This window comes from Moschus berezovskii, chromosome 1, assembly GCF_049115385.1.
Source record: "Moschus berezovskii isolate FMDL1 chromosome 1, NW_MosBer_1.0, whole genome shotgun sequence".
Taxonomy (NCBI): Eukaryota; Metazoa; Chordata; class Mammalia; order Artiodactyla; family Moschidae; genus Moschus; species Moschus berezovskii.
Window position 1 is genome coordinate 118,836,670 of NC_142460.1, and position 23,143 is coordinate 118,859,812.

At 41.4% G+C, this 23,143-nt stretch overlaps 1 protein-coding gene across 9 annotated transcripts in view; it reads left to right on the plus strand.

The window, feature by feature from the left end:
• The window catches only part of TNIK (TRAF2 and NCK interacting kinase), a 410,743-nt gene that overhangs the window by 250,413 nt on the left and 137,187 nt on the right, over positions 1–23,143 (plus strand). For all 9 annotated transcript variants that reach the window (XM_088839141.1, XM_055409944.2, XM_088839149.1 and 6 more), the window contains exon 4: positions 13,716–13,841. In XM_088839141.1, coding sequence (XP_088695267.1) covers positions 13,716–13,841 — 126 coding nt within the window. The remainder of the gene's footprint in view (positions 1–13,715; positions 13,842–23,143) is intronic.

The following is a 23,143-nucleotide window of genomic DNA, read 5'->3' on the forward strand; positions in this document are numbered from 1 at the left end:
CAGTTCAGTGGAGTGATTGGCAGCATAGAACATAATATTGGTAACAGTAATAACAACAGCAGCATAGTCAAGAATAAAGATTGCTATCATTGATTGCTTATTATGTGCCAAGCATTGTTCTTAGTACTTAATACAACATGTACTAACTCATTTAGTCCTTGGAACAATTCCCATTAGAGGAGCAAGCTAATATATCCATTTTACAAATGAGGAATTAATTGAAAGCATAAAAATTGTACATAACTTGCCTGAGCTTCACAGACAGTAAATGTCAGAGTTAGAATTCAAATCCAGCCAGTCAGGGTGTATGCACCTTCTCCACAGCCCTGTTATTAGAATGACAGGTGGGGACGGCATTGCAGGAGCATGGCCTTCAGATTCAGATAGAGTTGAGTTCACACCCGCCTCCTCTCCTTAACTCCCTTTGAACAAACTTTTTAACTTTTCTGAATCTCATTTTTTCTTATCTGTTAGATGCAAACACAAACATTGCAAACTTGTTTTGAGATTAAATTTATATACTATCTAGTGCCTGGTACATAACATTTCCTCAATAAATATGGATCCTGGTAAAAGACAGTGAATGCCTGAGTGGGACATTCAATAGGAATGAAAAGAGGATGTTATAATGTGCATTGAACTTCTATACTGGGATGGTAGCCTGTGCTATGAACCCCATGCCACATGTGGCACAAGTGGGTTAGTTCATTGTCAGCATGTGTAAATAGCTTGAATCAGCCCAGTCTTCACCACCTCAAAGTTATTAGTCTTACCTTGAACAATGGGGAGCTGTCTAAATGACTTACGGTAGAGCAGAATCCAAGAGCAAGTGAGGCTAGATTCCAGAAGCTAAAGACTGAAATCACAATAATTCATTTATTCATTCACTAAGAATAAATGAATGTGCTGCCCTCTGGGGTGATGGTAGTGAATAAGACAGACAAGGGTGCTATCTTCCGGAATCATAAATTCCAGCATGAGTGAAAGATATTTAACAAACAGTTGAACAGTTATGTAGAGTTCTGATTAACTTTGAGGGAGTATACAGAGAGTGTTAAGGGAGAATTTAAGAAGGAAACTCACTTATCTTGGTTGCCAGTGCATTTGTTCCCCAATAAAGTGACTATTGTTGTTGTTCAGTTGCTAAGTTGTATCTGACTCTTTGCAACCTCATGGACTGCAGCGCCAGGCTTCCCTGTCCTTCACCATCTCCTGGAGTTTGTTCAAACTCATGTCCATTGAGTCAGTGATGCTATACAACCATCTCATCGTCTGTCATCCACTTCTCCTGCCTTCAGTCTTTCCCAGCACCAGGGTCTTTTCCAGTGAGTCAGCTTTTCACATCAGGTGGCCAAAGTATTGGAGCTTCAGCTTCAGCATCAGTCCAAAGTATTGGAGATTCAGCTTCAGCATCAGTCCTTCAGTGAATATTCGGATTAATAGTCAATTAAGGATTGACTGGTTTGATCTCTTTGCTGTCCAAGGGACTCTCGAGTCTTCTCCAGCACCACAGTTTGAAAGCATCAATTCTGAGTTGCTCCAGCCTTCTTTATAGTCCAACTCTCACATCTGTACATGAATACTGGAAAAACCACAGTTTTGACTATACAGACCTTTGTTGGCAAAATGATGTCTCTGCTTTTTAATATGCTGTCTAGGCTTGTCATAGCTTTATATATATATATTACATATTCCTTTATATTATGATTTATCACAAAATACTAAATATAGTTCCCTGTGCTATACAGTAGGATCTTTTTGTTTATCCATCCTAAAATAATAGTTTGCCTCTGTTAATCCCAACCTCCCAACCCCCCCGACCCCCAGATCCTCCCTGCTTTGGCAACCACAGGTCTGTTCTCTATGTCTGTGGGTCTGTTTCATAGATAGGTTCATTTGTGTCATATTTTGGATTCCACATGTAAGTTATATCATACGGTATTTGTCTTTCTTTTTCTGACTTACTTTCCTTAGTATGATCATCCCTAGGTTCATCCATGTTGTTGGAAAGGCTGTCTTATTGATGATAGATTTTAGCCAAATAAATGAAATATTCCTAGGGTTAGAACCTATTTTATAAATTTGTAGTTCTCTTGGGAGTCATATATCAGTGCTGGCATGGGTATGAAAAGGATGCATGCCACCCTTGTCATATTTGCTTCTCTAGGGGACACCACTTCCTTGTAGAGAAAGAGCAGGTTAGCCAAGGATGAGATGGTTGGATAGCATCACCAACTCAATGGACATGAGTGTGAGCAAACTGGGAGATAGTGAAGAACAGGGAAGCCTGGAGTGCTGCAGTCCATGAGGTTGCAAGGAGTCAGACACAGCTTAACAGCTGAACAGCAACAACAAGAGCAGTGCAAACTGTCACTCATCTCAGTTTGTCCTCGTTTTGACACTTCAGGGCTCTCTTATCCCGGGCATGTTGCTTACCCTCCACTTATTCCACATGGATGTTGCTGTGCTGTGTGTGTGTGTTCAGTCGTATTTGACTCTCTGTGACCCTAAGGACTGGTGCCTCCCATACTCCTCTAAAATTCTATGGAATTCTCCAGACAAGAATACTGGAGTGGGTTGCCGTTTCCTACTCCAGGGGACCTTCCCAACCCAGAGATCAAACCCACACCTCTTGCATCTCCTTTATTGGAGGCGAATTCTTTACCACTGAGCCACCTGGGAAACCCTTTACATGTATAAATATGGATAATATCACTTCTCTTGTAAAGTTAGTGTGAGAAGTAAATGTGGGTATTTATGAAGCGTTTGAGATTAGTACATAGCACACAGCTGTTACTGTTATGGCATCTCTTGCATATATTTTTCATTTTTCTCTCCATAGCACCAATGATTCCTGTAGGAAACCATATGCCCTTACCCCATCCAGGTAACAGGCCTTGGCAGTCACTGTTTCTGCCAGGAAACCAATGCCTCCTCAGTCACATCATATTATACTTGTTCTTTTCTCGTAACTGGATAGCTCCCACATGGCCTTTAGAATTCAGCTCACATTTGGATTTCTTGGCTGTCTCCCCTGATGCTCCTAATTAGATAAGCTACTCGAACCTCTCATGTTAATAATTTTGCATGTATCTGTATCATTATTTGATTTCCATTTGTGTTCCCCACGAGACTATAGTAAGTTGTATCGTGGAAGAGCCTGAAAGTGTTATGTCCATTGTTGTATTAGTCAGCTCTCTATATTCACAATGTTAGTTGAATCTGAGGTTGAAACCCACAGAGATGGCAGGCTGCTTGCAGTGTGCCGCTTTACAAAAGAGACTGGAGCATCCGTGGGTTTGGGTATCCATGGGGGTCCTAGAACCAGTTCCTTGTGGATACTGAGGGATGACTGTATTAGACTATTATTATTACCACTAATGTTATTGAGCATTGTGCCTGGGATAAAGCAGACAGATAAATATGTGTTGAATGAATTAATTTAGTTTAGGGTTAACATATACAACAAATTCAGTTGCTGCCTGGAGAATGCCATAGCAAGGTCTCAAATTCTAGCAATGCTGCAATGACGAGATGTGGGATTAGGTAAGTTATTGAAGCACCCTGGGTCTGTTTCCTCAGACCTCAAACCACACCTTGAGATAATTTTAGAGGATCCATACATGCTTAAGTCTCAATGTTTAATATACTTTAGTGTTAGCATTTAATAAACTGATTTTTAAACCTTTCAAACTGTATATTATATACCAACTTTGAACACGCTAGAAAATGGCAGCCTCTCAGGGGGGCGTGAGGGAAGGACAAATTGGGAGTTTGGGGTTAGCAGATGCAAACCATTATATATAGAATGCATAAGCAACAGGGCCCTGTTGTATAGCACAGGGAATTCTAACCAGTATCCAGTGATAAACCATAATGGAACAGAATATGAAAAAGAATGTGCGTAAATGTATAACTGAATCACTTTACATCAGAAATTAACACAACCTTGTAAATCAACTATTAAAGTGAGAATGTTAGTTGCTCAGTCATGTCTGACTTTTTGCAACCCCTGGAATTCTCCAGGCAAGAATACTGGAGTGGGTAGCCATTCTCTTTTCCAGAGGATTCTTTCTGACCCATGGATCAAACCTGGGTCTCCTGCATTGCAGGTAGATTCTTTACCATGAGCCACCAGGGAAGTTAAAATCACCTATACGTCAATAAAATAAATTTTAAAATAGAAGAAAATGGCAACCTCTCAATTTGTACTCCAGGTTACTTCATTCATGTGCAGAATGTCATTCAATATCAATTTTCCGCTGAAATGGCAAGTCATGCTATTTATGCAATTACATTTCTTAGGAAATGTCGATTTTCTCTATCCTTTGGAACCAAAACAAAACTGAAAATGACTAAGATATTGAAACTGATATGTGACTTACAGTTTCTTTCAAAAATTCTAAATTTGTCTTCACTAAAATAACCCCTTTGTTGTCACTGATTAACTTTATAACTAGGTATTACTTAGTTAAACTTATAAAAATAAATGTTTACTGTTTTTAAAAGCATAGTTTTTATGGAGGCTATATATTGGCATCCTGAATAGATTTTCTACTGGAGAAAGGGATTTCAGTGCTACAAATTATTATTTTTTCAAAAAATCACGTTAGAAGATGTCAGTAATCCCTACAAATTCTATTAGTCTATAATTCTTTAACAATGAATTGTCTTCAGATTTTGTCACATTTGTCAACAACAAAGATGAAAATGATGGACATGTTAACACAAATGCCTGCCTAATGCCAACAGCCACTGTGAAGAGTGGCACAGGTGAGGAGGAGCAGAGCTAGTTTTAGCCAGTATACAAGCATACAGGATTTGGTAGCATTTATGAGTCTGTACGGGCTTCCCTGGTGGCTCAGAGGTTAAAGCGTCTGCCTCCAGTGCGGGAGACCCGGGTTCATCCCTGGGTCGGGAAAATCCCCTGGAGAAGGAAACGGTAACCCACTCCAGTATTCTTGCCTGGAGAATCCCATGGACGGAGAAGCCTGATAGGCTACCGTCCATGGGGTCGCAAAGAGTCGGACACGACTGAGCGACGGAACGAACGAACGATGAGTCTGTACACCTCATCGTGGGCTTCCCAGCTGTCTCACGTGGTAAAGAATTCGCCTGCCAATTCAGGAGATGTAAGAGACAGGGGTTTGATCCCTGGGTGGGAAAGATCCCCTGGAGGAGGGCATGGCAACCCACTCCAGTATTCCTGCCTGGAGAATCCCATGGACAGACGAGCCTGGCAGGCTACAGTCCATGGGGTCACAAAGAGTCAAACATGGCTGAAGCAACTTAGCACACAGGCTCACCCCATCCTTTTTTGTAAAGTTAAAACTGACCAGTCTCTTCGATTGTTGTAAGAATTACACAGGATTATTCCTCTTCCATGGATTGAGAGCTGTGTTATTGAGCACACTAATATTAAATGTCTCATTAATTCTGGTTTTAAATCCTGCTGTATTGTAGAGTCTTAAAGTATGTTCCCCTGTGTAATAAATATGCAACTTAAAATCCCTCCTTTATCCCCTGAAATCATTCATAAGCAAATATTAATGGGTGCTAAAACTCTTTTAATTGGAGGGCCAAAGGCAGTTTCTCTTCAACCCTGACTTAAGGTGCTCCTAAACTCTTGCCCTGGTGGCTCAGAGGTTAACGCGTCTGCCTCCAATGCGGGAGACCCGGGTTCGATCCCTGGGTTGGGAAGATCCCCTGGAGAAGGAAAATGGTAACCCACTCCAGTATTCTTGCTTGGAGAATCCCATGGATGGAGAAGCCTGGTAGGCTACAGTCCACGGGGTCGCAAAGAGTCGGACACGACTGAGCGACTGAACAGAACAGAACAGAAACTCTTGCCTGGAAAATCCCATGGACAGAGGAGCTTGGTAGGCTGCAGTTCATGGGGTAGCTAAGAGTCGGAAGCGACTGAGCGACTTCACTCTCACTTTTCACTTTCATGCATTGGAGAAGGAAATGGCAACCCACTCCAGTGTTCTTGCCTGGAGAATCCCAGGGACTGGGACCCTCGTGGGCTGCCGTCTGTGGGGTCGCACAGAGTCAGACATGACTGAAGTGACTTAGCAGCAGCAACAGCAAACTCTTCTTTCATGATTTAGCAGCAGCTTTGGTTTCATCATTGTGGGTAATCACCCTTCTATATAGGCGTTTTCATTTTAGAATTACAAACACTGACTTTGAAGTCAGACAAATCTTGGCTTTAGATCTTAGCTCTAACTTTTAATATAGGAATGTGCTGTGTTTGCATGTTTAGTCATGTCTGACTCTGCGACCCCATGGACTGTAGCCCGCCAGGCTCCTCTGTTCATGGGATTTCCCAGGCAAGAGTACTGGAGTGGGTTGCCATTTCCTCCTGCAGAGGATCTTCCTGACCCAGGGATGGAACCTGTGTCTCCTGCATCGGCAGGTGGATTCTTTTACCACTGAGCTACCTGGGAAGCTCTAAAATAGGAATACACTCTCTGAAACACGTATTTCTTATTTGTTCAATGGGATCATTCAGTTCAGTTAAGTTCAGTCTCTCAGTTCTCTCCGACTCTCCGCGACCCCATGAATCACAGCACGCCAGGCCTCCCTATCCATCACCAACTCCCGGAGTACACTCAAACTCATGTCCACAGAGTCGGCGATACCATCCAGCCATCTCATTCTCGGCCGTCCCCTTCTCCTCCCGCCCCAACCTTTCCCAGCATCACAGTCTTTTCCAGTGAGTCAACTCGTCGCATGAGGTGGCCAAAGTATTGCAGTTTCAGCTTTAGCATCAGTCCTTCCAATGAACACCCAGGATCTATCTCCCTTAGAATGGACTGGTTGGATCTCCTTGCAGTACAAGGAACTCTCAAGAGTCTTCTCCAGCACCACAGTTCAAAAGCATCAATTCTTCGGCGATCAGCTTTCTTCACAGTCCAACTCTCACATCCATACATGACCACGGGAAAGACCATAGCCTTGACTAGACGGACCTTGGTTGGCAAAGTAATGTCTCTGCTTTTTAATATATTACCAAGGTTGGTCATAACTTTCCTTCCAAGGAGTAAGCGTCTTTTAATTTCCTGGCTGCAATCAGCATCTGCAGTGATTTTGGAGCCCAAAAAAATAAAGTCTGACACTATTTCCACTGTTTTTCCATCTATTTCCCTTGAAGTGATGGGACCAGATGCCATGATCTTTGTTTTCTGAATATTGAGCTTCAAGCCAACCTTTTCACTCTCCTCTTTCACTTTCATCAAGAGGCTTTTGAGTTCCTCTTCACTTTCTGCCATAAGGGTAGTGTCATCTGCATATCTGAGATTATTGATATTTCTCCCAGCAATCTTGATTCCAGCTTGTGCTTCTTCCAGCCCAGCGTTCCTCATGATGTACTCTGCATAGAAGTTAAATAAGCAAGGTGACAATATACAGCCTTGACGCACTCCTTTTCCTATTTGGAACCAGTCTGTCGTTCCATGTACAGTTCTGACTGTTGCTTCCTGACCTGCATACAGGTTTCTCAAGAGGCAGGTCACGTGGTCTGGTATTCCCATCTCTTTCAGAATGTTCCACAGTTTATTGTGATCCACACAGCCAAAGGCTTTGGCATAGTCGATGAAGCAGAAATAGATGTTTTTCTGGAACTCTCTTGCTTTCTCCATGATCCAGCGGATGTTGGCAATTTGATCTCTGGTGCCTCTGCCTTTTCTAAAACCTGCTTGAACATCTGGGAGTTCACGGTTCACATATTGCTGAAGCCTGGCTTGGAGAAATTTGAGCATTAAAAACATGTATTTCATAGAACATGTGTTTCATACAACATGGCATTGGGTTTTGGGGTTTTTTTTTTGCAGCTTGAGGCAGTTGTAAAATAACAATGTAGCTTTTTGCAACTGTGTATTCTATAGTATTTTTTTCATTTGGTGAAATTTTAACTGTTAATGTTTTTGGCATTGTGCTTTGTACCATTTATTAAATAAAAACTTTTAAAAAATAAAAAAAAATAAAAACATGTATTTCATAGGTCTGTTTTGGATATTCAATAATACACATACAACCTATGGTACAGAGCATTACATCGGATTGGCTTTGGCTGTATTTTATGACTACGGTTATGATCATCATATAGCCATCAGAGGTAGTCGGTGGTTAGCAAGCATTGTCTGGAATCATCCTTTTCCTTGCATTTGAAAAGCAGTTTCTTCACCTGTTTTATCATCCTTCTGATACGCCAGTTGTGGTTTTTCATATGGAAGTGTTCTCTGCAAGCAATTAGAAGTCTACCCCAATACACAGAAACCTTGCAAGTCTCTGCTATGTCACATTAGGTCAGAGGCACCAGAGATCAAATTGCCAACATCCGCTGGATCATGGAGAAAGCCAGAGAGTTCCAGAAAAACATCTATTTCTGCTTCATTGACTATGCCAAAGCCTTTGACTGTGTGGATCACAATAAACTGTGGAACATTCTGAAAGAGATGGGAATCCCAGACCACCTGACCTGCCTCTTGAGAAACCTGTATGCAGGTCAGGAAGCAACAGTCAGAACTGGACATGGAACAACAGACTGGTTCCAAATAGGAAAAGGTGTACGTCAAGGTTGTATATTGTCACCCTGCTTATTTAACTTATATGCAGAGTACATCATGAGGAACGCTGGGCTGGAAGAAGCACAAGCTGGAATCAAGATTGCCGGGAGAAATATCAATAATCTCAGATATGCAGATGACACTACCCTCATGGCAGAAAATGAAGAGGAACTCAAAAGCCTCTTGATGAAAGTGAAAGAGGAGAGTGAAAAGGTTGGATTGAAGCTCAATGTTCAGAAAACAAAGATCATGGCATCTGATCCCATCACTTCATGGGAAATAGATGGAAAAACAGTGGAAACAGTGTCAGACTTAATTTTTTTGGGCTCCAAAATCACTGCAGATGCTGATTGCAGCCATGAAATTAAAAGACGCTTACTCCTTGGAAGGAAAATTATGACCAGCCTTGATATATATTAAAAAGCAGAGACATTACTTTGCCAACCAAGGTCCGTCTAGTCAAGGCTATGGTCTTTCCCGTGGTCATGTATGGATGTGAGAGTTGGACTGTGAAGAAAGCTGATCGCCGAAGAATTGATGCTTTTGAACTGTGGTGCTGGAGAAGACTCTAGAGAGTCCCTTGTACTGCAAGGAGATCCAACCAGTCCATTCTAAGGGAGATCGATCCTGGGTGTTCATTGGAAGGACTGATGCTAAAGCTGAAACTGCAATACTTTGGCCACCTCATGCGACGAGTTGACTCACTGGAAAAGACTCTGATGCTGGGAAAGGTTGGGGGCGGGAGGAGAAGGGGACGACTGAGAATGAGATGGCTGATGGCATCACCGACTCTGTGGACATGAGTTTGAGTGTACTCCGGGAGTTGGTGATGGACAGGGAGGCCTGGTGTGCTGTGATTCATGGGGTCGTGGAGAGTCGGACACGACTGAGCGACTGAACTGGACTGAACTGAACTGAACTGAATATCCCACTGGCCAAAGCAAGTCACGGGGCCAAGCCCAGAGATAAGCAGAGGGGATGAACTCCACCTCCTTATGTATTGTTGTTACTCAGTTGCTGTTGTTACTCAGTTGCTAAGTCATGTCCGACTCTTAGCGGGTCAGACTGTAGCACGCCAGGCGCTTCCCTGTCCTTCACTGTCTCCCAGAGTTTGCTCAAACTCATATCCATTGAGTTAGTGATGCCATCCAACCATCTCATCCTCTGTCGCCCTCTTCTTCAATGTTTCCCAGCATCAGGGTCTTTTCCAGTGAGTCAGCTCTTCACATCAGGTGGCCAAAGCATTAGAGCTTCAGTTTCAGCAAAAGTCCTTCCAGTGAATGCCAAATATCAGGGCCGTTTTTCCTTTCAGTCTGCCACATATTCTAAGCAATAGATTCCTGTCATTTTAAGAAAAAATAATAATTTCCTTTATGTTGATAATAGTGCTCTGCTTAAATAAGCACTTAATCATTTCTAAGACCTGAGAGGTGACTTAGATAGGTATTCTTTTTCCCATTTATAGATGAAAATAACTGACATTCAGAGAGTTTAAATAGCCAAATCTGAGTTTACATTCATGAATCAGCTTGGACAAGATTTTTGAAGTCTTCTGATTGAAATTATGGTTCTTCCTAGACTATCAGACTTGGCTGATTAAAATTGCTCCCTTTTAAAATTTCTTACAATTTTGATAACATTACTTTGTTTTTTACATTATGACCCAGGGGTCATTAGTTTCCCAGTGAGCATGATCCCTTTGCTTAAGTCTTAAGACATAAGAATAATTGATTTACAAAATAGAAAAAAAGCTTCTTATAGCTTTGTAATCTAATTCTAGCCTCAATTGTTTCTGTCTGTCCTTTTGAAAACTTCATAACCCATCTTCTTCAACAGGCCATGTTATAAAAGGTCAGACTGCTTGTGAAGGGGTTAAATGAGTTCCTATGGTCATAAGAAGTGCCTCCCTTTCAGTCTCACTGCATAACTTATGGCCATCAATGCCCTAGTCTAGAAATCTGGATAAACAGTAGCCCTGAAGGCCTGATAAATTGCCTGCTCACTTAGGAGGTAATATAAGATCAAACTCAAGGTTCTATATTAGAGCTACACAACCGTGACCCACGGTGGTTCTGTAACTGTGTTTGTAACAGTTCAATTTAAACCTAAAATTCAAGTTACTTATATTCCTGACCTCTTATTCTTGTTATTTATTTTTTGGTTGAAAATATTAATAATAATATTTATTTGTATTACGTTTTATAACTTTCACATCTTCATTTAATTTTCACAAAAGATTGGGACATATAATAATACTGTTATAAAATCTATATCTCCATATAAATGAGAAAAATCAGACTCTAAAAGGTAGGTTACTTTCGTGGGATCATACAGCCAGAAAGAAGTGGGGCCCAAACTGGACATGTACCCCACCTGCCCCGCCTCATTTTCTTGACTCGATGCATATGCCTTCTTCATTATCATGTTGCCTCAGTTTACCTTTGCAAAGCAATGGAGGATGTGCTGATTTCATTCTGGTCTCCCAGTACTGTTTATTTTAGATTTAATTATATACTGAATTACACTGCTATTTAACTGTTTCATAAGTTCTTATTTTCTTAATGATATGGTAAGCTTTTTTTTTTTTTGGAGAAGGCAATGGCAAGCCACTCCAGTACTCTTGCCTGGAAAATCCCATGGATGGAGGAGCCTGGTAGCCTGCAGTCCGTGGGGTCGCTAAGGGTCGGACACGACTGAGCGACTTCACTTTCACTTTTCACTTTCACACATTGGAGAAGGAAACGGCAGCCCACTCCAGTGTTCTTGCCTGGAGAGTCCCAGGGATGGGGGAGCCTGGTGGGCGTCCGTCTGTGGGGTCACACAGAGTCGGACACGACTGAAGCGACTTAGCAAGCTTTTTTAGGCACTTTTCCTTCTCTCCTTCTCCTATGTCAGCCACCATCCTGTGAAGAACCTAGGAGACAGGCAGCAAATACTCGTAGAACCAGCCCAGTTTCTCACTAAGGTTGACCCAGGCTGAGCCTGTCCCACTGCTGCTGGAAAGTGCTTGATGTTTTACTGTCTCATTTACTTGTCCCTTTAGTTGAAAGCAGATGCCAGGTCACCCCAGAAACCCTTAGGTTTGTTTTCTCCCCTTGTATCTTGGCTTCCCTAAAGTACATCTGCTCCCATCCTACATTCATCCATGATTATTTGGCCCCTCGTGGTGGATTTAAAATAGCTAATATGCATGATCCTCAGACATTTTGAGGTCTGCTGCAGGACCCTGCAGCAAGCTGAAGGACTGTGAATGAAGGTCATTCTCTCCTTATACCTGTGGTGAAGACATAGGCAGTTTCTGATGGCCACAGGGAAGATTTCTTGGGTCAGCAGTGTGCCATCCCCTCCCCAGCCTCCTTCCCAGCCCTTCTCTCCTCTACTCCTTTCCATGGTTAAGGTCACGTGCTTCTTCTTAGCTCAGCATCCCAAGCACACGTTCTATTTTGAGATTACCTACTCTTTGACTTGGATAGGCCATGTGATATGTACTTCATTTTCCTAGGTTTGCAAATCTCCATCACTTTTTAGGAAAACTGATTTTTGTGTGGTCAGAAAGTGTCAGCATTTCACCACTCCTCCTATTTTTACCAGTTCCTTTCAAGCTATAAGGAAGACTGCTGTCAGTGGTTGGAAGTTTTATAGGTATTCACTTTTTTTTTTCATATTTATTCACAGGCATTTTGCTTGATGCTAGGATATTATAAAAAGCTAAAGCAGGAAGGATCTCTTTGTTTATAGTTGTTATGGATTGATGGGGAAGAGAGGCTTCATTCAAATGTTTAAATAGATAAATGTGGATGCAGTTCTGGTAGGTGCTGCGAGGGAAGAGATCCGTGATGATTTATGGGACTAGAAGCATGTCAGGCAGATCAGAGAGCTTTACTGGGGAAGGGGCTCTGGAACTGACATTTGAAGGCAGGAGAACTTACAGTCCATGGAGAAGAGAGTCAAGAACAAGGGCAATTATGACTCAGGCTGACCCTTACCTCTCTTCCAGTACCAACAAACGTGCGGCTTTGGGGGTGGATATAGCGGGGAGACTTGACATTACCCAAGAGAGTTGGAGAGGACATCCCTCAGGAGTATCCGTTAAACTCAATCAGGAATAATGAGTAGAAATTGTATGAAGAGGAAGGGGAAAGAAGACACTCATTGGAGACTACAGAAGGGCCCAGCATTGTTGAAACTATGTAGCTGGAGGAGGCAAGAATACAGACAGGGACACACTGTGAGTGTTCTTTCAGGTAATGGTGATGTAAAATCTTACACTCAGAGATTCTTACTGTGGCATCTAAAACAGTCTTCCTGGGCTCAGAAATTTTTCCACCAACCTCGAAAATAAAATGCTATTTAAAAGTCCAGTTGATGTGTACACATCAAAATAACATTACGGGAGAACACGCACACCCTTCATTAGTGATGCCAGGTCTTCTAAAAAAAGGCTCAAGTTAGTGGACTCCAAACTGAAACTCAAAATGAATGAAATCTGAATTCCGAAACTTACTCTGTCGGGGGTTCTTTCTTTTCACATCCGTGGCACTACCACATGTGCTCTTTCTTTTCATGTGTTCTTTCCTGAAGATGGGATGGGCACTCCTGCTTTGTGAACATCCTCAGATCGGGAGACCTTACCCTGCTTCCTTTCCCATCTGACTTTCATAATCTTCCACTGGGGACTTCAATAAAAGGAGACTTCAAAGAAAATGAACCTAACAAAATTTAAATTGAAGAGCCTGTATTTTTTTTTTTCTTTTCACTTTTCTTGGTCTTCCTTGAACCAAGTATGATCAGTGATAGGTACTTGATGGGCAAATTTCCCAGAGGCCTAGAATGAGTTTTATCTTAATAGCAAGTCTACCTTGATCTCTTCCAGCTGAAAAATGAGGAATTTTTTTTTACTATCAGGTTGCATACTATATTGGTTTGCTGTACAAACAGAAGACACCTTTCAACTGCCAATGTGTTATCTTGTAAATTTTTTCTTTGTAGTCGAGACAAAGTCAAATAGTATGATAATAATGCTTGTTTGTTACCACAGAAGAAAAAACTCAAGTTTTTGCATAGTTGATATAGATAGTTATGAAAAATAGAATCCTACTAAAGACAGTGGATTTTCATGACATAATATTTGTGGTTCTAACACAGGATGAAGAGGAAGAAATCAAACAAGAAATTAACATGTTGAAGAAATACTCTCATCACCGGAATATAGCTACATACTATGGTGCTTTTATCAAAAAGAACCCACCAGGCATGGATGACCAACTTTGGGTATGTAGCACTGTCCGCATTTGCTTTTCTTACTTAAAAAACAACCAAGACTGAATGGTTCATTTCTCTATCCTCATTACTGAGTTTGATTAGGTACTTGTTCCTTGAAATCCTTTATTCCATGATTTTCATAACATTGTGTTTTGCAACGTTTTCTCTCATTTTTTTAAATACCTGTCTGTCTTCTATCACTTAATGTGGACCATCCCTAAAGCTAGTTGTTAAGTTCTCTTTTCCCCACAAAATGACTACCTTTACTGAATTTTTATTATACTTTAGGTACCACGCTATATTATAATATATATATGTATACACACACAGACACACATATATATAGTTACATGTATTTGTTTGCTGTGCCACATAGCTTACAGGATCTCAGTTCCCCAGCCAGGGACTGACCTGAGCCTTGGCATTGAGAGCACCAAGTCCTAACCACTGGACCGCCAGGGAATGCCCATCACATTATTTTCTTTTTATAAATTCTATCATTTATTCCAGCTCTTTGAGATAGACATTATTATCTTCATTTTGAGGGGTAAAAAAACCTGTATTTTTGCTTAAACACTTGATGGCAAGTAATTTAGTAGCCTTTAGAGATGAAGAGTTTTTATAAATGAATAAGAAAATACGTGAAATGATTAATGGAAAGACTGAGTTAAGGCAGCAATTAAATAAATATCAACTACCAATAAAGATGTTTTTAAAGTGTAATCTTACTAACAATATAAATACAAAAGAAAACAAGAATTAGATACCACTTTTTATCCAGTAGACTGGCAAAGGTTTTTTTTTTATAATTATATACTCAGGATGGACAGTCATACCCTCTGCTTACAGAAATGATCGTTGGCACAGTTTTACTTAAGGACAGTTGGAAAGCACACACACAGGTATATCTTTATCTGTATTTAATCTCCCAAAGGAAATGCCTTACTTTTGACTCAATATTTTCACATACAGGAATGTATCCTAAATTTAACTACATAAAAATGTATGCATTACAGATGCTAACCAATAGGGAATCACTTAAATAAATCCATTAAGAGACAATACTCAACCAGTTAAAGTGATGTAGATGTATGTTTACAAATGGATGAACATGAACAATTATAGTAAGGATATTTTAGAGCCCTTTTAGAGGCTATGATTAAATATAGCACATTTTCATTTTTTTCCAAAAAAAAAGAAAGAAAAAGGACCAATATGTACACATATATTAACATGATGGGGATGTCTAAAATAGTGAGCACCAATAACATTGAAGATGTTTGTTTCTGGGTAGTAATTTCAGTAATTTAATTTCTGAAACTTTTTGTCAATGTCTTTCTTTTAAAAATATTTATTTATTTTCAGCTGTGCTGGTTCTTCATTGCTGTGCAGGCTTTTCTGTAGTTGCAGTGAGCAGGGGCTACTCTCGCTGTGTGTGAGGACTTCCTGTTGTGGTGGCTTTTCTTGTTGCAGAGCATGGGCTTCAGAGCACTCTGGCTCAGGAGCTGAGGCTCCCAGGCTCTGGAACATAGGCTCAATAGTTGTGGCACTTGGGCTTAATTACTCTAAGGCATGTGGTATCTTCTTGGTCAGGGATTGAACCCTTGTCTCCTGCATTGTTAGGCGGATTCCCCACCACTGAGCCACCGTGTCATTTTTAATTGCTTCTCATTGGGTTATCTTTGCTCCTTACAAAGACAAGTTCTGAGGACAAGGAATGTTTCTTTTGCATCTCAGTGTCTTAAACACCAGGAAGGGGCTGGGCATGTGATGCTGACAAAATAGTTGTTTTATGAATGAAAGCAATATTATTGGTACACACTTGGTTGCTATTATTATTATCTTTATTGGTTCAAACTGATAATTGCTACAGGTACTTTTGAGAGTTCAGCTTCCCTGTGGCCTGTAGGTTCAGGAGGATGTGATGAGACGGCATGAGTGTGAATATCTCTGTGTTCCCATAGGACTTCTGTACTGCCAAGAATCTAGCATTTTAGCAAGGACTCCTGCCGTGCCATAAGCTGCAGCAGATGACAAGAGGAGAATGATAGCTGTTTTGATACTGTCTGCAGAAGCATTTTTTAGTTTGGTCAGAGCTATGGCTCCAGATTAAAAGAAAATGTTAATATAGCTTTGGAATTACCTCCAGTTTATCACCTGAGGTAGCACAACTATTTCCAGATGAGTCACACCTAGCTGTTAACATCTTTCCTTTTGTGAGATGGGCCAAACCAGGTAGTTTCCTTATTAGGCTGAGTCATTAATGTTAAAATTTGGGCATATATATTATAAATCATTGGTTGAGGAAGGAGAGGAGTGGTCAAACAGGGCTTGACTTTTTACTTTTTTTCTTAAAACTGAGATTTTTTTAAGCTGGAAAAAAAAATCAGTTGTCGTTTATTTTACTGGATCCCAGTGAAGCTAATTTCTTTCTCAGAGCCTCCAAGCTCATTAATGGATGGACACAGAATAAGAATGCAGACATGCTGAAATATGACAGTGTAGCTTGGCCTGACATTTTGTGAAAGACATTGGAAGTTGTTGTTGTTTTAAATGAGAAAAATTTGCAGTCCGTTTTCAGATTGGCAGTGGGAGAATGCAGCAAGCCTGTTTGCATCTGCGGGGCACAAACAGGAGGTGTGATGCTCTAGAAATGAGTCACTGCTTGCTGGTTCTCACCCTGGCCCATTGCTCTTATCATGGAGATGGCTCTGGTGGCTGGGAACCAGGAGCTTGCATGTGTATGTGTTCATCTATTCACCCACTCACTCATTCATCCAACAAATACATATCAAGCACTTGCTAGGCGTGAGGCACTCTTCTGGACACTCAAGATAAGAAACATCAGTGAACAAAACTGATGGAAGCCCCTGGTGGCGTGCAGTGTACATTCTTGCTACAGACCACAATCATATTAAGTCAGAAAACTAATCGAAAATCTGAAAGTGCATATGCCTAGAAGAGTAGGGAAAGGCTAATGAGGATGCAGGTAGGGGTTGCAGTGGCCAGGGGAAACCTCTTGTAAATAACTTTGAGCATTCCAGGCCTGGTGTTTTCAGAATTATCGACAAGGTCAATGTAACAAAAAGATGTGGGAGATGGGGCTTATAGAGCATTGGCAGGATGTCGGCTTTTCCTCTGAGTGAGGTGGGAGCCACTCGAGGGTTTTGAAGCGGGTCAGGGAGAGAGTCTGACTCACAGAGTGAAGGAGTCCCTCTGGTTGCTGGGTTGAGAGTAGGCCAGATGGGGGCCAGAGGAGAAGCAAGAAGGACCAGGGAGGAGACTGTTTGAGCAAGCCAATCCCCTTCCTGAAGTTCACAAAAGGGCATTTGTAAGTAGTGATCACGGGCCACATGGGGAGGACCCCTGCCCTCACATTCCATTTTTCCCACCTGCAATCAGATGCTGGTGGCAAAACACAGTAGTTTCAGGCCCCACATCCTGCTTGGAAGCAGAGGACTTCCCTTTTGTCAGATTCCCTTTTGTGCCCGTGTAGAGGACTGTTCTGACTGTCCCCACTAGCTAGTCCATTAGCTTCTGTGTCACTGAAAATAAAAATACAAAGCTTTGAAATATCTCATAGGTACAAAAGTGTCATTTCTTTTTCTAGTTGTTCTATTTGATAAGAAATTCCCTGGTGGCTCAGATGGTAAAGTGTCTGCCTGCAGTGTGGGAGACCCAGGTTCGATCCCTGGGTTGGGAAGATCCCCTGGAGACGGAAATGGCAACCCACTCCAGTACCCTTGCCTGGAAAATCCCATGGATAGAGGAGCCTGGTAGGCTACAGTCCGTGGGGTCTCAAAGAGTCGGACACAACTGAGTGACTTCACTTTCTTTCTTTCTAGAAAATTAAAGGCAGAACAGAAACATAGTAGTTGGGAAATTAGTACCAGATCACAATATTGATGCAAACTTGGTTATAGAATATAACAGTGTGTATTGGGTCCAAGACCTCTGACTCATCAAACCACAGGCATTCTGTGTTAACAACAATGGCAAGTAATATTTATCATCTGCTTAACATTTGCAGAGTGCTCTATTTGTTTGCATTGTCATATTATTTAACTGTATCTTCATAACTACTCTACAAATTAAATATTCTCATTATCCCCACTTTATTACAGATGAGGAAATTAGGCTCAGAGAACTTAAGAAGTTTGCTTGAGGATTCACAGCTACTGGGTGATGAAACCAGTGTGTTAGCTAACCTCAAGCTGCCTGATGCTAGAATCAAACCCTACATTCTTCTCCTTTTATTTGTGAAAAATAGTTTCAGAAGTTGCAAAAAAATGGGCCAAAAGTTGGTGTTCCAAGTAGGATTGAAGCTTTGTGTTTAAATGTGTATTTTGGTGGGGGCCTGCACCCCATAGCATGCAGGATCTTAGCCTCCTGCAGTGGGAGTATGGGATCTTAACCACTGGGCCACCAGAGTCCCTAAACAAATTTATTTTTGAGTTCACTATTCATTTACATTCATGAAAGTTTCCCATGAAATTTTCATGAAATTTCCTGTGAAAATTTTCAGTTTCCCCAGCTTTCTGAGAGGATAGCGAGACCTGTTAGCTGCTGCTATGAAGATGGTATTTCTTAAGTCTTAGAAATACACTTTGAAAAGTACATTAAACCTTTTGGGGGTGTTTTAGCAAATAATTGCAAAGGTCACAGAGTTGACTCTTTGGGTTAATGGCATTCTTTTAGGATTACATTTCTTTAAAAATATTATTATGGATTAAATAGAGACAGAGCCTGTAGCAACCAATAGTAGCACTCTAACATTTATTCTGTTTTCAGACCACAGGAACTATTCCCCAGGTATTTCTTGTGCTGTGGCTGGAGGCCAGAGGTTTGCACATATGCCACCAGCCAATATAGGTGCTGTTTTAGGTGTCTGATTGAATTATAATCTGTGTGAATTCTATCAGTCTTGTCACAGAGATAAACTCTTGTTTAGTCCCAGCTCTTTGTGGAAATACAACTACTTCTGATAATGGCCAAGTAATTCCCTCTTATCAACTGCTCAGGGCCTGATCCGGAAATCAGAAAAGGGAGCTCTTTCAATAAAGATTCTGATCTCTCCGAAACAAGGCCGCCCTGACACACAACATGGCCATCTCATTCTGCTCCATCTCAGCAAAGAGAGGCCCTCCACTTTGCTGCATGCCCTTCAGAAACTGGGAGTGACAAGGCCTGTCTATTAAATGGGCGAATTTCCTCAAGTTAGAAAGCAAAATCACACATATTTTGCCATCTCTTTTGATACCACCACAACAATCACAGGGCTAGAATATCTCGTAAAAGAAAATAAATTTCTGATTAGTTTCCAAAATGTAGGTTGGTCAAGTAAGATGGTGGCTCAAGTGGTAAAGAATCCTCCTGCCAATGCAGGAGACACAGGTTCAGTCCTTGGGTTGAGAAGATCCCCTGGAGAAGGAAATGGCAACCCTCTCCAGTATTGTTGCCTGGAGAATTCCATGGACAGATGAGCCTGGCAGGTACAGTCCATGGCGTCGCAGAGTCAGATACGACTGAGTGACTAAGGACGCATGCAGTTTTATTACTAAAGAATTCCCTTCCTTCATATGTACAACCTAGGTTACTTGTCTGCAGATGTAACTGAGTCTTATTATTTGTGAGTGGAAGATTTTAAGACTGAATAAATAGTAGGAGAAGTGATTGTACACTGTTTCCCAGTCTTGGAGCTGCCCCACTGCATGAGCTATAGACACAGAATGTAAGTTACTTAAATACAAACACAGAGCTAAAGTTACACCTGATTTAATACTGTGCCACTGAGCTTGAGTTCAGCTTTAATGGAGTCATTTTTATGAATTAATGGGTGATTAAGTGACAAGAGTGTGAAAGTGACTTCTTTTTTTATTCTAATGAATTTCATTTGAACTGTGCTTAAACTGCTTTTTACCTTAGCAAAAGGTAGTCTTCATCTGTGCCCAAAGTTACTCTCTCTGCTCAGCAACCATCCTCTGCTAAGCTTCCTTTTGGGCTTCCCAGGTGGCGCTAGTGGTATAGAACCCACCTGCCAATCCAGGAGACAGAAGAGACTAGGGTTCCATCCCTGGGTCAGGAAGATCCCTTGGAGGAGGGCATAGCAATCTGGAGAATCTCATGGACAGAGGAGCCTGGCACGTTATGGTCCATAGGGCCCCAAAGAGTTGGACACACACAACTGAATCAACTTAGCAGAAAGTTGCTCTGTTAATGGTCTACACAGCCCTCTGGTTCCTATTCTAGATTAATTTTGAGTCAAAGGCAATATTGCTATTTGCGTTACACTTCTCAGAATTCTCAACTACCAAGTTTCTTAGTCGTTAGTCCTAAGTCTTCTAAAGCCAGTGTTGTTTTTTTCTTTTTCTGTTAACTTTTCCGAAAACTTGCTCCCCTGTCACTACCCGTGAATTCTTTCTAAGAGGCAGACTTGTAGCTTTCATATAGCCTTTGAGGTTAGTCTCTGTTTTGATCCATGGCTCAAATGGACATGTTATGATTTACCCCTAATAGGAAATACCCTTCAGAAGATCTTGCGTGCTTTCTGAGAAATTTGAGCACCAGGTACCAAATCCAGGAGGCAGCTAAATTCTCTTTCCTTGAATGCTACCATGCTAACTCTGAGACGGCTCTCTTCTTAGACATGGGCCACCACAGAGCATTTCTGGCTGTCAATTGGGCAGGTTTCTTGTCGCTAAGAATGCCAGTCACTTAGTACATTCAAACTCTGATTGTTATTCTCAAAATACATATCCAGAAATTTATTGACCAAATCTGAGATTTCACATCATTGGGGCTCATCTTTTTATCTTTGGAACAATTAGAATTTGTAGTTATAAGCTTTCTCTTTAGCCAAAGGAGTTTTTGTTTCCCCAAATACAGGCTGGTTTAAAAATAAATGCAAAAACCTGTTTAGGTTTCTCAGTTGGTTTCCCAGTTTGAAATTGCCAACAGTTTTGCTGTTGCTTTACAGCAAAACAGTTTGCTTCACCTTTCCATCAGTTGATTGAAATGATAAATGTATACCCAGCAATTGTTGTACCTCTGTACACACATTTGTGTGTGTGTGTGTGTGTGACTTAAACTACCTTTGGCGAATGAAGCTGCATTCTGTAACAAAGTACTGAGTTTGGGTTTTGTTTACACCTTCATAAATCATGCAGATGGGATCTGTGGCTATTCCCAGCTATACATGATAAAAATATCCTGTGCCTTGCTGATGTTTCTGGACCTTCAAGGTCAATAGGCTGATACTTTGCAGACTTGTGAATTCTTAGAAGTTTATCTTTCCTCTCCTTTTCTTAGATTGTCTGTGCAGTTGTTGTTTAGTCACTAAGTCGTGTCCGACTCTTTTGTGACCCTATGGACTGTAGCCTGCCAGGCTCCTCTGTCCATGGGATTTCCCAGGCAGGAATGCTGAAATGGGTCACCATTTGTTTCTCCAGGGGATCTTCCCGATCCAGGCATCGAACCCAGGTCTCTTGCATCTCCTGCATTGGTAGGTGGATTCTTTACCACTGAGCCACCAGGGAAGCCCTTGGTGCAGACTTCCTTCATTTTAGGTTGACCTTCATCCCCCTGCTCCTTCCTCTTCCTGTCCTATCTCTCATCTCCCCTTTTACTGTAAAAGGGAAGGAATCTGTTAGTGGTCGTTCTTCTTGTGGGTGACTGACTAGTGACATTTGGGTTAATATGTTGCTGTCAAGACAGTCTGGGCTAGTCCTGCAGTTTTCAGTTCAGTTCAGTTCAGTCGCTCAGTCGTGTCCGACTCTCCGCGACCCCTTGAATCACAGCACGCCAGGCCTCCCTGTCCATCACCAACTCCCGTTTTAAAATACCTTAAAACTTTGTTTCTTGTTACAGGAACATAAAATCAATTGACTAGCAAGTGAGTTAATACCTTTGAGGCCCCAGAAATCATCCTAAGCCTCTTATGCTGGTTCTGAGAATAGACCTTTTAAAATTCTTTCAGAGGTGACTAGGGTTGGAAAGAGCAAGTTAGAAGTGACCACATCTGATTCCAAACCCATGCCCCTCCCAGTTAGGGGGTGACCTCAGGGAGGGCTGAGATAGTGCTTTGCAAACTCCTTCTGGGATCAGCTGAGGCCAGAGATCCTTGTCTTCTGTACTGTCCTGAAGGAGGAGGAATGAACAGGAGGGCATTAAAAGAAAACAATCTCCTCACCCCACAAGCTCTAAGAGAAAACCTCCTGCTCATCAGACCCCCCCCAAAAAAAAAAAGTGATAAACAGCCATGCAAATTGTGAAATATGCTAGAACTCTTTGTTTTAAGATTTTTATCATTTTAGTTTAGATACAAATAGCTTCCCACGTTCAACAACCCAAGCAACCTTTTCCCTAATAACTGGGGTGCACTATACACACTGCGCTGCTTTTTAAATATCTCCTCCTTGACACGGTTCCAGGTTCAGCCCCGGCCCAGCCCCCATCGTGTCTGAGCGCAGTTCTGTGTTCACCTTCAACTTAACCTTCCTCCTTTCTTCCCAAGTGACATGCATGTGTATTTTCATTTTCTGACCCAGTTATGTAGGTGATAGTGAGTGAGAATTTCAAATATAAGATTCTTTTTAAACCTCTTCTATCGTCTTCCAACCTGCCAAATAAAAAGCTCCTATGTCCTGGGATGCACCTGTGTGTCTTCTTGCTGTGTGATATAAGCTTGAAGAAAAAGAGCTGCGTTCTTGGTCCTCTTTCATTAATAGAAGTTTTAGAAACACACGTGCCCAGTGCCCTTTATAGGTGCCCTTTTAGCCATTTCCTAACCATACAAGTGAAGTGGATCTTGGGAAGCTATTAATGCTCTCTGCCAAGCTGGAATTTTTTTTTTTTTTTAATAAATGCAACAGACCAAAGAATGGACAAATAATAGAATTTGAGAATTCTGGCTACCAGAAGCTTTATATTCTGTAAGACAGCGTTCACATCAACTATGTAAGGCTTGTGCTTTTGTTTTAATAGTGATGATGGCGGAGTACTGAACCCAGTGGAGTTAGGGAACATGCCCAAGGTCATATAGTTAGTAATTGAGAAAGTATGATGCTTTCAACCCTGCTCTAGTTCCTTAATGAGTATCTATACCATGAATAAGGCTGGGGACCAAAACTAAGCTTCACTTCCAAATAAAGAAAAGGGAATTGAGGGGAAGCAGAATGAATGAAACAGTAAGTGCAAACCACTCAGCCCAGTGCCTGGCACATGGTAGATTCTCAGTAAATGTTAGCAAGTATTGTTGCCCCAGTGTCAACTCTTTGAGGACTTTCTTTCAGGGAAAATATTAATGATGCATT